The sequence below is a fragment of the Tupaia chinensis genome, unplaced genomic scaffold (genome assembly GCF_000334495.1).
Source record: "Tupaia chinensis unplaced genomic scaffold, TupChi_1.0 Scaffold000258_1, whole genome shotgun sequence".
NCBI lineage: Eukaryota > Metazoa > Chordata > Mammalia > Scandentia > Tupaiidae > Tupaia > Tupaia belangeri.
In genome coordinates, this window is record NW_006159738.1 from 2383415 (window position 1) to 2399245 (window position 15831).

General features: G+C 43.2%; 1 protein-coding gene across 3 annotated transcripts in view; it reads left to right on the forward strand.

The window, feature by feature from the left end:
• Positions 1-15831, forward strand: part of ANAPC5 (anaphase promoting complex subunit 5) — a 40943-nt gene that overhangs the window by 12200 nt on the left and 12912 nt on the right. The window contains exons 7-11 of one of the 3 annotated variants that reach the window (XM_006149302.3): positions 1440-1630; positions 8349-8430; positions 9103-9192; positions 11731-11888; positions 12937-13072. In XM_006149302.3, the coding sequence (XP_006149364.1) occupies positions 1440-1630; positions 8349-8430; positions 9103-9192; positions 11731-11888; positions 12937-13072 (657 nt within the window). Of the gene's footprint in view, positions 1-1439; positions 1631-8348; positions 8431-9102; positions 9193-11706; positions 11889-12936; positions 13073-15831 lie in introns of all 3 variants that reach the window. The other 2 variants (XM_006149301.3, XM_006149303.3) reach the window with 2 other exon arrangements.

The window sequence follows — 15831 nt, forward strand, 5'->3', positions numbered from 1 at the left end:
GACATCTGTGCATTTGTCCCAGGCATGCCTTTTAAGCCATTAGATCTGAGACTTGAAACATGATCTGACCATTTGGGATCCAGCTGCCTTAACTACTAGGTTATGGTCTGGCCTGAAAACTTTCTTAGTAGCATTTGGATTTGACACCACACTTTATCCTTGGGTAGAAATTTGTCCGGTTTGCTTTTTAGTAACTGGGATCTGGCCATAGAAGGGAAGTTTAGTTCAACAACTCAAAATAAAGTGAAATAATTAACTTTTCAAACTAATAAAAGTCTCACTGTGTTTTTTAAAAATTTTGTTTATTATTATTATTTAAATTTGCTGTTGGATATGCTCACCGGAGAGAGAGGGAAAGTGAGAAAGCAATCCACCAAGTCTAGGACTTGAGCTGTGGTCAACCATGTGGGAGTCCTGTGCCTCAACCACCACTCCACCTGCTGGCCCTATAAAAGTCTCACGGCGTTTAACATTAATTTTATAAGTTATATATGAGTTTGGGTTTTCTTTTTTAATATATTTTTTTAAATTATTTAATTTTGAGGACCAGCAGGTGGCATGGTGGTTAAGGTGGCATGGTGGTTAAGGTGCTGGACACGCCCACATGGCTGACCACTGTTGGAGTGCTGGACCTGGTGGCTTGCTTTCTCACTTTCTCTCTCTCTCTCTGGTCAAATTAAAATAAATGAATGACTAAATAAAATTAAATAAATTCTTTAAAAAAAGAGAGAGAAAGGGAAAGTGAGAAAGCAAGCCACCAGGTCCAGGACTCGAACCACAGTTAGCTATGTGGGAGTCCAGCACTTTAATCACTATGCCATCTGCCAGCCCCCATGAGTTTGGGTTTTAAGGTCTAGTATTTTTTATTTTTACTTATTACTTTTTTTAAAGAATTATTAATTTGTTTATTTAATTCCATTTGTTGTAATTATAATTTTTTAATTTGACCAGGGAGAGACAGAGAGAGAATGAAAGGGAAAGTGAGAAAGCAAGCCACCAGGCCCAGGACACAAACCATGGTCAGTAATGTGGGAATCCAGCACCTTTAACCACCATGCCACCTGCCGGCCCCTTGGTCTAGTATTTTTAACTCACAGAAGTGTTTAATACCTGAGCTAGGTGAGGCCCCCTACTCTCACATGTCGCCCACAGGTCCTACGTAACCAGTGGCCGGGATGTATATTTAGTGTAGAACTGACATAGACACTACTAGAACTCCTTTTTTTTTTTTTTACTTGTGGACTTGCTCTGGGGAGAGCTGTGCTAAACCAGGTATCTCATACCTGTTTCATTCTGCCGATAGAGAAAAGATTAAGCTAAACAATGTCTTGTTAGCAGGGTGGGGAAAACATGAGTGTTTGTAGCTAGAGGAATGCTCTGATATAGTTCCTGATATAAAAGAAAGTGAAACATTTAAAATCTGTTGTTCCTTATTTTAGCATTATCTTAGCTACTTAAACAACCTCCGTGTCCAAGATGTTTTCAGTTCAACACACAGCCTCCTTCATTATTTTGACCGTCTGATTCTCACTGGAGCTGAAAGCAAAAGTAACGGGGAAGAGGGCTATGGCCGAAGCTTGAGATATGCCGCCCTGAACCTGGCTGCCCTGCACTGCCGCTTCGGTCACTAGTAAGTTCATAGACTTTTGTCCATAAAGAAATTGAGAAAAATAACTTTCAAATATTAATTGAGATGTATTTTTAGAAACAATACAGTAAAGAAAGAAGAAGAGAAGAAAGAAAGACTTTAACCAGGACTTATCAAGAACTCCCAAAGAGAGACCTATGTGCCCTTGAACAAGAGTTAATGAAAACCGAGACCAGCAGCTAGCATAATGGCCACGTTGCTGGACTCCCATGTAGTCAACCGTGGTTTGAGTCCTGGACCTTGTGGCTTAAACTCACACCAGGCGCATGTGTATGCATGCCCCAAGATCCCAAGAGGAGAATAGAAGAAAAGGGATTGCATTGTGCCCATCCCACCTGGGGGGTGATTTCTCGCTCTCTGTCTCTGTCTCTCTCTGTCTTTCTGGCGAGCGCACATGCCCTATAGCAAACACCTCTCCCCCGCCCCCCCAAAAAAGAATTAATGAAAACCTTATACCTAAACAGTCTGCCCTCTGGTGTCACCATACAACATTGCTCTCTTAGTACTTGGCCTCTTTCCTTACTTCTAAGAACAGCCATTCAGTGAAAATGAATTAGGTCATTAGGCCAGAGGTTCTCTTTTGTTTTTTTGGAAAGGTTTTTGCTATAGGGCACGTGCGCTTGCCAGAAAGACAGAGACAGACAGAGAGACAGAAAGCAAGAAATCACCCCCCAGGGGCGACTAAGAGGAACCAGCAGGTGGCATGATGGTTAAGGGTGCTGGACTTCCACATGGCCAACCATGGTTCGAGTCCCAGACCTGGCGGTTTGCTTTCTTACTTTTTCTCACTCTCTCATCAAATTAAAAATAAATAAATAAATAAATAAATAAATAAAGTTGAACAAACAATTCTTTTTTTTTTTTTTTTTTTTTTTTTTTTTTTTTTTTTTTTTTTTGAGAGGTTTTTCCTATAGGGCGCTGTACACTCTCCAGAAAGACAGAGACAGAGAGATTGAAAGTGAGAAATCACCCCCTGGGGGATGGCCATGCTGCAATCCCTTCTCCATTCTTCTCTCGGGATCTTAGACACACATGCACATGCGCCTGGTGTGAGTTTAAGCCACCAGGTCTGGGACTCGAACTGTAATTACTACATGGGAGTCCAGCGACATAGCCTTATGCCATCTGCTAGTCCCAGGCCAGACGTTCTCAAAAGGATTTTTAGGATAATGGGAACGCAAAGGCTATTTTCAGTATTTCTAAAGTCAAAAGGAAGTTATCCCTTTCCTGTATGAAAGGGCTGCCCAGATTTACTAAATGTCACATGTCTGCTTTTGTTGAAATTTAGACAGTTCAGTGAAGTGACACTGGCTTAGTCCATTGTTAAGATATGCCTATGTAGGGGCCAGCATTTGGTGTGGTGGTTGAGATGCTGGACCCCTAAATGGCCAACCATGATTCGAGTCCCAGACCTGGTGGCACCAGGTGTGTGTGCATGCATGCCCAAAATCCCAAGAGGAGAATGGAGGAGAAGGGATTACAGGTTGGCTATCCCCACTAGGGGGGATGATTTCTCACCTTAACCCTATGCCTTTGTCTGTCTCTATTCCCCTCTCTCTGGCGAACACACATACCCTGTGGCAAAACTCCTTAAAAAAAATGCTTGAATAAAATAAGAAAAACATTCAGTTATTGTTTATTAAAACTAGGTAGGTAGGAAATTTTCAAAATATGGAGGCTATTTTGGAAACAATGAAATAACATCAGAAATGGTGACTGGTGAAAGATAAATTATTAACTGAAAGTCTTCAGTTGGTCCCCCTGCATGGCCCTTGGTCAGGTTTTTCTTTTTTTAATTTTTAATTTATTCATTCTCATTTTAAAAAATTTGACCAGGGAGAAACACACACACACACACACACACACAGAGAGAGAGAGAGAGAGAGAAAGTAAGCCACCAGGTCTGGGACTCAGACCGTGGTCAGCCATGTGGGAGGGCCCCGTGGTTTACCCCCCAATGCCCCCTGCTGGTCCCCCCTTTTTTTTTTTTTTTAAGAATTCTTTTATTGGGACCAGCAGTTAACGTAATGGCTATGTCGCTGGACTCCTATGTAGTCAACTGTGGTTCGAGTCCTGGACCTAGTGGCTTAAACTCACGCTGGGCATGAGTGGGTGCGTGCTCAGGATCCCAAGAGGAGAGAAGAGGAGAAGGGATTGTGGTGTGGCCATCCCCCCAGGGGGTGATTTCTCACTTTCTGTCTCTGTCTCTGTCTTTCTGGCAAGCGCATGCACCCTATAGAAAAACCTCTCCAAAAGAAAAAAATGTTTTATTTAACTTTATTTATTTAGTTATATTTAATTTTTTAAAGAATTTATTGGGAACCAGCAGTTAGCATAATGGCTATGTCGCTGGACTCCCACGTAGTTGACCGCGGTTCGCGTCCCAGACCCAGTGGTTTAAAACTCAGGCCGAGCGCGTGTGCGTGGCAAGCCAAAATCCCTAGAGGAGAATGGAGGAGAAGGGATTGCGGCGTGACCATCCCCCCTGGGGGGTGATTTCTCGCTTTCTGTCTCTCTGTCTCTCTCTGTCTGTCTGGTGAGCGCACGTGCCCTATTGTGAAAATCTCTCCAAAAAAAAAAAAAAAAGAATTTATTTAATTCCATTTGTTATTTTTTATTTTGACTAGATAAGAGATAGAGAAGGAGAGAGAGAGAGAGAGAAAGGGAAAGCAAGAAAACAAGCTGCCAGGTCCAGGACTTGAACTGTGGTCACCCATGTGAGAATCCAGTGTCCTTAACCACCATGCCACCTGCCAGCTCCTATTTACTTATTTTTAATTTGACCAGAGAGGGATAGAGAGACAGAGGGAAAGGGATTGAGAGCAAGCTGCCAGGTCTGGGACTCGATCCATGGTTGGCCATGTGGGAGTCCAGCCTCCTTAACCACCACACCACCTGCTGGCCCCACCCATGGATTTAAAACAAAATTATTATTGTTTTAATTTACCATAGGGCACTTGCACTCATGAGAGAGAGGGAGAGAGACAAAGTAAGAAAGCAAGCTACCAAATCCAGGGCTCGAACTGTGGTCAACCATGTAGGAGTTTAGCACATTAACCATTACACCACCTGCTTGCCTCTCTTGCATGGTTTTTTACCAGTTGAGAGAACTGTGTTCTCTGCTATAAGCATCTTTGAATACAGACTCTAGAGTTTAACAATGGGAATATAGTATCCAAAGTTCAAGAACTGAGACCTCTACTCCTTTCTGTGGGCCAGCCACGCCCAAAGAACTCTATTAATTTCTGGTTGTCAGGTTTTTAAAGGGACATAGACATGCTGGAGCCTGTTGCGGGGGACAGTATCAGCATTGGGATAGTCAAAGCCATGTCTGTGAATACTGTGGGAAAGATGTGAAAATGTTTAGTCTGGAGAAAAGATAATTTAGCTAAACATTTGTTTGACATCTCGCGTAGTAAAAGGTCTTGTGGAAAGGGTTTAGGTCTATCGAGGGTATGGTTAGTAGAGAAGATTGAGAGCTGGTGAGTGCAAGTTAAAGGGCAAAATATATTGGCTCATATAAGGAAGAAGTTTCCCTGTACAGAGCCCTCTGAGAATGGTGTCAGTGCAGTGCTCAAGTCTAGGCCAGGTATGTCTTGAAGTCCATTCGAACATCAGATTGATGTGCCTGGAAATGTTTAAGGCTACTCTAGATCCACGGTTTTACGAGCTTCCGTAATACCTTGTAATAACTAACTTCTTTGTCTGTCCAGCTTTAATAACCTCTTGATCAGGGCCTTTCATTTTTTTATGTACTCATAAATATTTGCCATGCTATTTGGCATTTTGAAAACAGTAGTCATCTAGTCTGTTTCAGATATAATAGCCTATTGCCTCTTGCACTTTTACTGACTTTTTTGTTAAAGTTTACTATAGGGCACATGTGCTTACCAGAGAGAGATGAGGGTGGGACAGAGTGAGAAATCAACCTCCAGGGGGATGGCCACACTGTAATCCTTTTTCTTCCATTCTCCTCTCAGGATTTTGGGCATGCATGCATATGCACCCCACTTGCTTCTCAAACCTCTAGGTCTGGGACTCGAACCACATAGTCAGCCATGTGGGATCCAGTGACTTCACCACCGCAACACTAGCTGGCCCTCTTACTAAAATTTTTTTTAATAATCATTTTATTTAATTTTTATTAACCATAATCACCATTATCTTAGTTGAACAGAGATAGAGGAAAAAAAGAGGGAAATTGAGAAAGCAAGCTGCCAGGTCTGAGACTTGAACCGTGGTTGACCATGTGGGAGTCCAGCTCCTTAACCACCATCCATCGGCCAGCCCTCTTACTGACATTTTTTTATCAGAGGACTTTCTGATCAGAAATGATGAAAAACGGTGCAATCGCTTTAAGGGATTTAATAATTTTTAAAAATTTCTAAAAATTATTTTATTGTTATCATATTTGTTTATATTACATTTAATCACAGGATTTACATGATTCTCTTGAAGTTTGTGCATTGATCATCTACCTTCCTACCTGGGAGAAATATAATCTCTTTAGTCCTGTTTTAACCTACTATCTATACAGTTCTTCCAAAAGTGTTTTTTCTAAGGATCACATTATTATTTTTTAAAAAATAATTATTTTAATTTAATCTTATTTTTTATTATTTTTTAATTTATCGTAAGGCCTGTGCACTCACTAGAGAGAGAAAGTAAGGAAGCAAGCCACCAGGTCTGAGACTCGAACTGTGGTTGACCCATGTGGGAGTCTAGCGCCCCTAACCCCTCTTTCTTTTGTTAATTTGTCAGAGGGTACCTGTGCTTGGTAGAGAGAGAGAAGATAAGAAAGCATTCCCTGTGAGAACTGGTCATGCCACAGTCCCTTTTCCATTTCTCCTGTCATTTGGGATTTTGGACATAAATAATTCTAAAAAAATGATTTGCCTGGTATATTTCTCAAGCCACTGTATTCAGAACTTGAACCAAGTGGTCAGCCACGTGGATTACAGCAACCTTAACCCGTTTCTGGTTTCTTATTTGAAAAAGCAGTTATTGAGAAAAAATTCAACTCTACCTAGTTAACATTATTCAAGTGATGCTATTGCTAATGTTGAAGAAAATTCCTTATGAAAGTTTTTCCTTATATAAGTGACACCCAAGAATTTCTGGTCCGATATTGAGATTCTCATTGGTCATTGTTTGTACAATGACTACTCTGTGACTTGTCATTGGGAAATCCCAAATTTAAGATCCAGCTTTTGCCATCTGGAGGTTTGTAAACTAGTTGATAGAATTAGCACAAATTAAATAAACAGGAGATGATAGGCAATAGTATTTAATTATTCATTGCAAAGTGGGGTACAGGTAGAATTTCTGTGGGTGTTTTCAAGAGTGAGTTCAATCAGACTAAGAATAGTTGGTTGGACTTCCACAGAAGTTAAGAGGTTGGGGAAGACGTAGATGAAGGGAGAACATGAGTGGGGAGAAGAATCTCAGTGGTGGGAATCTTCAAAATACTTTTAAAAACTAGTTTTTTAAAGAAAACATTATAGAAATGGGACTGGTGGGTCGCATGATGGTTAAGGGAACTGGACTCCCACATGGCCAATGGTGGTTCTATTCCTGGACCTGGTCCTTGCTTTCTCGCTTTTCCTTTCTGTCTGTCTCTCAGGTCAAATTTTAAAATAATAATAATAAATGGAATTAATTACATAAATAATTCTTTAAAAATTATAGAAATAATGCACATCATAAAGTAAACTTAAATAATGAAGAAGGGAATGCAATGAAAAGTAAAATAATATCTTTTCTCCTTGTCTCTCCCCTCAGCAGTGAGCAGCTAAAATAAACATCTTAGAAACAGGGATAGAAACGATTCCTTCACATACTCACCCCCTTTTTTCCCCCCAATTTGACCACAGAGCAACAGAGAGGGGGAGGGGGAATCAAGAAAGCAAACTGGCAAGTCTAAGGCTTGAACTGTTGTTGGCCATGTGGGAGTCTGGCACCTTAACTCCTATGCCACCTGTTCCCTTACTCCCCACCGTGCTTTTAAAGAGATTTTTGCCTGGGACCAGCAGATGGTGTAATGGTTACATTGTTTGTTAGACTCCCAAGTAGTTGACCACAGTTCAAGTCCCAAACCTGGCCACGTGAAACTCATGCTGGGCATGTGTGCATGTGTGCCCAAAATCCTGACAGGAGAATGAAGGAAAAGGGATTGTGGTGTGGCCATCTTCTGGGGGGACGATGTCTTGCTTTCTGTCTCTCTCTGTCTCTCCAGTGAGTACACACACTCTATAGCAAAAAATCTCTCTCTAAAAACATTTTAAAAATTAACAAAACAAAACAAAACACAGGTTTTTGCCCAAGGGTATGTGTGCTTGTCAGGGAGAGAGGAACAGACATGATGAGAGGGAAAGTGAGAAATGACCCCCCAGTGGGGATGGCGATGCCACAGTCCCTTCTCTATTCTCCTCCCGGGATCTTGGGCACGCACACACATGTGCTGGTGCTTTATGTCCCTTTCATTAGAACTTCACCTTAGAAGGGACATGTCCTGCATCTCCACTGTTAATGTTTCCCACTGCTGGGGGTGAGGCCTGCTTGTCAGAGACTAAGCCCATAAATTGTTACAACCTTCAACCAGAGACCTACACTAGGGTGAGCTGTGTACAGCTGACTCCCTGCTGCCATTGCTTGTGCGTTGTGAATGTTAACGGGACATTAATGTTTAGTCTGTCATTAGTCAACAGGCAGAGCTCGCCCTGCAGGAGGCAATTAGGATTGCCCAGGAGTCCAACGATCACGTGTGTCTCCAGCACTGTTTGGTGAGGCCATCCTGAGGTCGGGAAGTTTTGCTCATGGGTTGTGTTGGTCATCATAAAGCCCCCGTTCAAGTCGGGTTGTTTTTCAATTGGAACAAAGGGTCCTTAGCAGAAACTAGTTAGGCAGTCATGGGAATTCAGAAAGGGCCATCCATATTTATTTATCTTTCTTAATTCATGACATCTGTTCTACTTTGAGGACATTTCTTATCTGCAAATGTTAGTGCAACTTGCCTTGAAAAACGTCAACCTTTAGCTGGATATTTGCATTACCAGAAAGGTGCATGTAACACCTAGTAACTGGGTGAGACATGGTCCTGTAAGAGCATAACCACCAACCACAGGTAGAGCACAGAAGTCACTTGATGATCTCCTGAGAATACCATTTCTCAGATAAAGGCCATCTGGGGTCTTTATGCATTGTTTTCTGAAACACCTGCCATTCATGGCTGTCAGAGGTGAAGGAAATTAGTGGTTTATTTCAGTTTGATTGTATAGTTTTAATATGTTTGATGTATTTGGCAGGTTTGATTTAGGCTCATAATTCATAAAAGAGAGTATTTTGGAGGATTTACTTGGTCCCTTTAGAACTCTTCCTTATGAGCACATTGATATTTCACTAGCACGGTAGCTGTTGACATTGTTGTAATATGCTTTGATGCTTTCTCTCGCCAGAGTTGGCTGTATGTGCTGGGGCAGAAGAGGTCCGATAGTTATGTCCTGCTGGAACATTCCGTGAAGAAAGCAGTACATTTTGGGTTACCGGTAAGGCTCATCTTCTGTGAGATTGTTTAAATACATGGTGTTGAGCCTTTGTCTCTGTCCTTACCCACCTTCGTTATGAGCCAATGATAGTTTTAGAATGGAAATTTCAGTGTGGGGTTTTATTTTGGGTAGTTCCAGAGGCCTTAATTTTAATAAAACCACTAAGTTATGTTTGGTAGGTTTTTCTGTCTGTTTCCTTTATCCTAATAGCATCTGTGGAAGTTCCATTGATCAGTTCGATAAAGATCTTTGTTTAGTTTATTGAGCAACATTAACTTAGCATGTATTCACTTAGAATAGCAGATGACATAATAGTTATGTCGCTGGACTCCCACATGGCCAACTGTGCTTTGAGTTCTGGACTCAGAGACGTGAAACTCATGCTGGGTGTGTGTGTGTGTGTGTGTGTGTGTGTGTGTGTGTGTGTGTGTGTGTACATGCATGCGCACACACGCGCTCCCCCAGAATCCCAATGGGAGATTGCGGCATGGCCATCCCCCATGGGGGGTGATTTCTTACTTTTTGTCTGTCTCTCTGGCAAGTACATGGTCCCTATAACAATAATCTCTAAAAAAAAAAAAATAACAAGAAAAGAAAAGAAAGAAAGATTTTAGGAAAGGCTTGTTATTATTATTATTACTATTTTTTAGTTATTGCTATAGGGTGTGTGTGCTTGCCAGAGAGACAGAGAGGGAGTGAAAGTGAGAAATCAACCCCCAGAGGGGATGGCCACATTGCAGTCCCTTTTCCTCCATGCTCCTCTCAGGGTTTGGGGCACACATGCACATGTGCCTAGTATGATTCTCAAACCGCCAGGTTTGGGACTTGAACCACAAAGGTGGCCATGTGGGATCTAGCAACTTAGCCTCCATGCCACTTGCTAGCCCCAAGAAAAGCTTATTTTTAAGCCAGCGATTGGCAAACCGTACGGTCATGGGCCTAATCTGACTCTACTTGCTTACCTGTAGCCTTTAATCGAAGAGTGGGGTTTACTTTTTTTTTTTTTTTTTAAGGTTGTTGCCATGAGGTATATACACTACCCAGAGAGAAACAAAGGCAGAGATAGGGAAAGTGAAAAATCATTTCCCCCAGGGAAGATGGCCAAGCTGCAATCCCTTCTCTTGCATTCTCTCTCAGAATTTTGGGCATGCACACACATGTGGCCGGTTCCAGGACTGGAACTGTGGTCGGCCATGTGGCAATTCAATGCTATAACCACCACTGTACCTACTGGCCCTTGGGTTTTACATTTTACTTATTTATTTGTTTATTTACTTATTTATTTATTTATTTATTTTGATTTGACCCGAGAGGGACAGAGCGAGAGAGAGAGGAAAAATAAGAAAGCAAGCTGCCAGGTCCAGGACTTGAACCACGGTTGGCCACGTGGGAGTCTAGAATCCTTAACTACCACGCCACCTGCCATCCCCGTGATTTACATTTTTAAATGGTTGGGGGGAAAAGCAACAAAGATGATTATGCGACAGAAACCAAGTGTGGCCGTAAAACCTAAATTATTTACTCTCTGCTGTTTTATAGGACAAATTTGCTGATCCTTGTTTTAAACAGTAAACAGCCAGGCACCAGTAACCCTGGTGAGCAGACTTGTCCTTTCTTATTTTGTGTGACAGGGAAGGAACAGAACTCTAGTCCTCAGTGATATAAACTGAGGGTCATCAAAAGGGCATGGTCTACATATGTGAAGTAGTAGTGACTTCTAGAATCCAGATTGCTGTTGCTTGAAGAACCTTATTCTGTCTCACAAACATCTACTGAATATGGGACCATAGGCAGCGTGACTGCTAAAGCATTCTGTCTTACAGTTTATGACAAACTTCAGTACAGTTGAAAATAATGTGTAATAATGCATACGCTTTTTAGATCTGTAAATTGTCTATGCGACTGACTTCTGAGAAAGTACACTTACATGTACAGAATTAATTATAGTGACAAAAGTGACTCCTTAAAATAAATGATATACTACTTAAGCACACTTTTGTGGACTGAAGCTGACTTTATTTTAGTTGAGTTTTTATCCTTGAAGGTAATAGCGGAAGTTAATGAAAAAATAATTGGTTGCTCATGATAGGCATCTCCTATTACATAATGTGCCCAGCACTGTTTGACATACATTATTTCATTGTAATCCTTACCACAATTCTTTGTGATATGTTTGATGCCCATTTTACAGATGGGGAAGCTGAGGCTTAGCTAAGAAGCTAAGTGACTGGCCCTAAGTCACACAGTAAGTAGCAGAGGCAGTGCTTAAGTTTAGGTCCATCTAATGCCAAAGCCCTGGCTCTAAACCTATACCCTCTGCCTCTTCCAGCCCCAGTTTTTCAGGAACACATCTCGTATGGGTCAGGGTTAAGGTTAGGTTGTAGATACTTTCCTTTTAAATAGTGCTGTCACTTTGCATGTGCTGAAATGTGAAGTCCACCACATTTCTGAAGAGGAAAACAAATTCTGTCATGTAATCTCTATCTTGGGTCGTGGGTATATCTGTCCCCTTAGTACCTCGCCTCCCTGGGAATACAGTCCCTTGTTCAACAGAGAGCTTTCGCTGGGAAGACGGCAAACAAGCTGATGGACGCCCTGAAGGACTCCGACCTCCTGCACTGGAAACACAGTCTGTCAGAGCTCATTGACATCAGCATCGCACAGAAAACGGCCATCTGGAGGCTCTACGGCCGCAGGTAGATCTTCCAGCAGATCAAGGCTGTGCAAGTGTGGATCTGGTAGACGAGCAGGAGCTTGCAGCCTGGTTCTGAAAGGCTAGGTGTACATGGTTTCCACTCGGTAGAGATTGTTCATGCAGGGGATTAGAAGAGATACTGCAAAATCTTAAAGCATTTTGTACTTTACACAGATTTTGCAGTTTTTTTCCCCATGCACATGTGAGGTAGCGGGTGGGTGATCACCATTCTGTGATGAGTGGCCCCAGGTTCACAAACCTGTTCTGCCCACAGTCACAAATGTAGTTAACAAATGGCAGAGCCAGCACTCACACCCTTGCCTCTGTCTCTGAGCCTGGTGCTCCTCTTCCTCTTTGTAGGAGGCATGGTCCACAGACACTTAAGTCTAGTATCCCCTGAACCCCAAAGCTGTGGTGTAAAGAGAGTTGCTTTTCTGTTAACCAGGATGTTTTCTGTGGAATATTTCCAGCCTCATGTTTATTTTTCCATGTAGCCACTTTTAGCTTGGAAGTAAACTTCTGAACCAGATTTTCATCCTGGATTCCTTTCTCTACATTACTGTCACCCCTCACCTAGACAATCTACTCTTTCTAGGAATTCAGGAATTAAAGGAAGTGTCTGTTTTACCAGTCTTGTTTTTGTATTTCAGATAATTTTTTGGCACGGTGTGCTCTGAAACAGCTGCAGACACTGGCCACTGCTTACATTGCCAGAGCAGCTGGTGCCAGGACGGCATTGGTCTGAGTTTACCACGAAAGCGAATTAACTTACTGTGACTGCAGGGGCGGGCGGGGCGGGGGGACTGGGCTCTGGGAGCTTGGAGCTCCCAGTTGTGCCGTAACCACCACGTTTCCTTGGGGGCTGCACATTCAGGATGCTTTCCTGCTCTCCGTACCCTGAGAGTAGGATTGCTGGCGTTGGGAGGCAGCTGCTCTCACAAAGCTAGACATTGCATGTCCTTGTGCATCCGCTAAGATAGCAGAAGGGTGAGGCTGAGGGCAGCCAGAGTCTGCTGACTATAAGGGAATCCTGTTTGCTCCTCCCCCAGCACCATGGCACTGCAGCAGGCCCAGATGTTGCTGAGCATGAACAGCCTGGAGTCGGTGAGCGTGGGCGTGCAGCAGAACAACACGGAGTCCTTTGCTGTCGCACTCTGCCACCTCGCAGAGCTCCATGCCGAGCAGGTAGGCAGGTGGATGGGCCGGGTCTTTGGGGAGCAGTAGAGGCTCAGCCAAGGCTTGCTTTTAGTGCCTGATAAAAGCAGTGGACACGTTCGTTCAGGATTGGTGGATACAGGTGCCTGAAAGGATTTAGTCCCACTCATGGAAATGGCCTAGGTATGCAAAGTTTGCTGAACCTGGGGTCTCTTTTGGCGTCAGTGAAGGGAGTAAGAAGTCAGCTAGTTCCTTTTAAAATACTGAATGAAAAGGAATCTTTTAAATTTAAGGTAGCGGGGCGTGTGTGCTTACAGGAGAGAGAATAGTATAGTAAAAGTATAGCTTAGACAATAGTGGTGAGTGTTCTTTATACATCTGTTTTGGACCAAGCCCTGTGCTTCCTGCTACATGAATGATCTGATGGAATTGGAACAGTAGACTTGTGAGGTCAGCTTTAGTATCCCTGCTTCACAGATAGAAACAGGTCCAGAAGGCCGATTCCTGCATTCACCACCATAAGCTCGGAGTCAGGTCTCCAGATCAACTCCATTTGACTCCAAAGAAGGGCAGTGAGAGTTGGACAAGCCTTGACATACAGTCCAAGTAATTTGACATTCTCATTATAGGGGCTGGATTTAAGTGTCTAAGCTGCTCTAGGCTTTATCTTCCCCTTCGCTTAAAAATGTCTTTCGGGAACCAGCAGTTAGCTTAATGGCTATGTTGCTGGACTCCCACGTAGTCGACCGCGGTTTGCGTCCCAGACACGGTGGCTTAAAACTCACGCCGGGCGTGTGTGCATGCGTGCCCAAGATCCCGAGAGGAGAATGGAAGAGAAGGGATTGCAGCGTGACCATCCCCCTTGGGGAGTGATTTCTCGCTTCCTGTCTCTATGTCTCTCTCTGTCTGTCTGGCGAGTGCACGCGCCCTATAGTGAAAAACCTCCCCCCCCCCAAAAAAAAGTCTTCTTTCAGGGGCCAGCAGGTGGCATGATGGTTAAGCTGCTAGACTCCCACATGGCCAACCATGGTTCAAGTCCTGGACCTGCCAGTCTGAAAATCACACTGGCCACATGTGTGTGCGTCCCCAAAATCCCAGAAGGACAGTGGAGAAGGAATTACAATATGGCCATCCTCCCTGGGGGATGATTTTTTTTTTTCTTTTTTTTTGGAGAGGTTTTTGCTATAGGACATGTGCGCTTGCCAGAAATACAGAGAGACAGACAGATAGAAAGTGAAAAATCACCCCCTAGGGGGGATGGCCCAGCCGCAATCCCTTCTCCTCCATTCTCCTCTCGGGATCTTGGGCACGCATGCACACGTGCCTGGCATGAGTTTAAGCCACCAGGTCCAGGACTTGAGCCACAGTCAATTACATAAGAGTCCAGGGACCAGCAGTTAGCATAATGACTATGTCGCTGGACTCCCACGTAGTTGACCGCGGTTCGAGTCCCGGACCCGGTGGCTTAAACTCATGCCAGGCACGTGTGCATGCGTGCCCAAGATCCCGAGAGGAGAATGGAGGAGAAGGGATTATGGCGTGGCCACCCCCCTGGGGGGTGATTTCCTGCTTTCTGTCTCTCTGTCTCTCTCTGTCTGTCTGGTGAGCGTAGCAAAAATCTCAAAAAAAAAATAATAATAAATTACATAGGAGTCCAGCAACATAGCCATTACACTAACTGCTGGTCCGTGGAGGATGATTTCTCACTTACTCTTTCACTGTCTCTTTCTGGCAAGCATATACAACCTATGGGGAAAAAAAAGTCTTCTTTCAGGGGAAACAGATTAAGGCAGCCTACTTTAGATAAAGCCCACTATTTCACTAAACACTGCCATGACTATAAGTACATTTTGTTAGTCATGTTATTTTTCTCTGCAGTTTTTTGTTTTATTTATTTATTTTTTGTGTTGTCCATTGTTGTTATGATTGTATTAGAATGCTTAATGATCCCTAAGCTACAACATAAAGATCTTTGTGTGGTTTCTGCTCCTTTCAGAAGTCTAGAAGTATGTCCCTCTACTGTGTGGGTTTTAGTATTTTCCAGTCTTTTCTTGTTCTTTTTTTCTTTCTCCCCACAGAGCAGTTGTGCTTGCCATAGAGAGGGAGAAGGTGCAGGAAATCACCCCCAATGGAGAAGGCCATGCCTTAATTCCTTTTTCACCATTCTTGGGATTTGGGGCAGGTACACACACACACCCCTGGTGTGATTTTTCAAGCCGCTATGTGCCGGGGTCCAGCCTCGGCGTGGGTGGGTTATCTCGACGGAGGCGGCGCTGGAAAGAAAGGAAGACTAAGGCCTCGATGCTTTTCATGCACATCCTTAGCCGGACACTCCCAGAGATTGCTCTCTGAGGAGTGACAACTGCTAGGAATCATCATGCCTTTTTATTGAAAATGTGATACATGCAAGTAAATGGGTGAGGGGCAGTAAAAGATTTACTCTAAGGAACAGGGTATATAAAGCATGGAAGCAATAATTATAAAACATGCTGTTTGTCTTGTTAGCTCAGGCAAAGTCAATCACAGTTCTCAGGATGAGGAAGTCCATTTGTCTGCTGTATCTTCTTAGATCTTGATTACTGGGAAGAGTCTTTTGAAGAGGGGGCTTGCAGGATGTTTGATAACTTTAGTCCCGGGCCAGGGCGATAACGTTGCTGGTTACAACGACTTAGATGGAAGTCTTGTCTTGTTAAGTAAAGACACAGTTAATATATGGACTATCTATACATTACAACAATAGAGGGTGAGTCTATGATCTTATATGGGAAAGGAAGATGATCTTGTAGCTC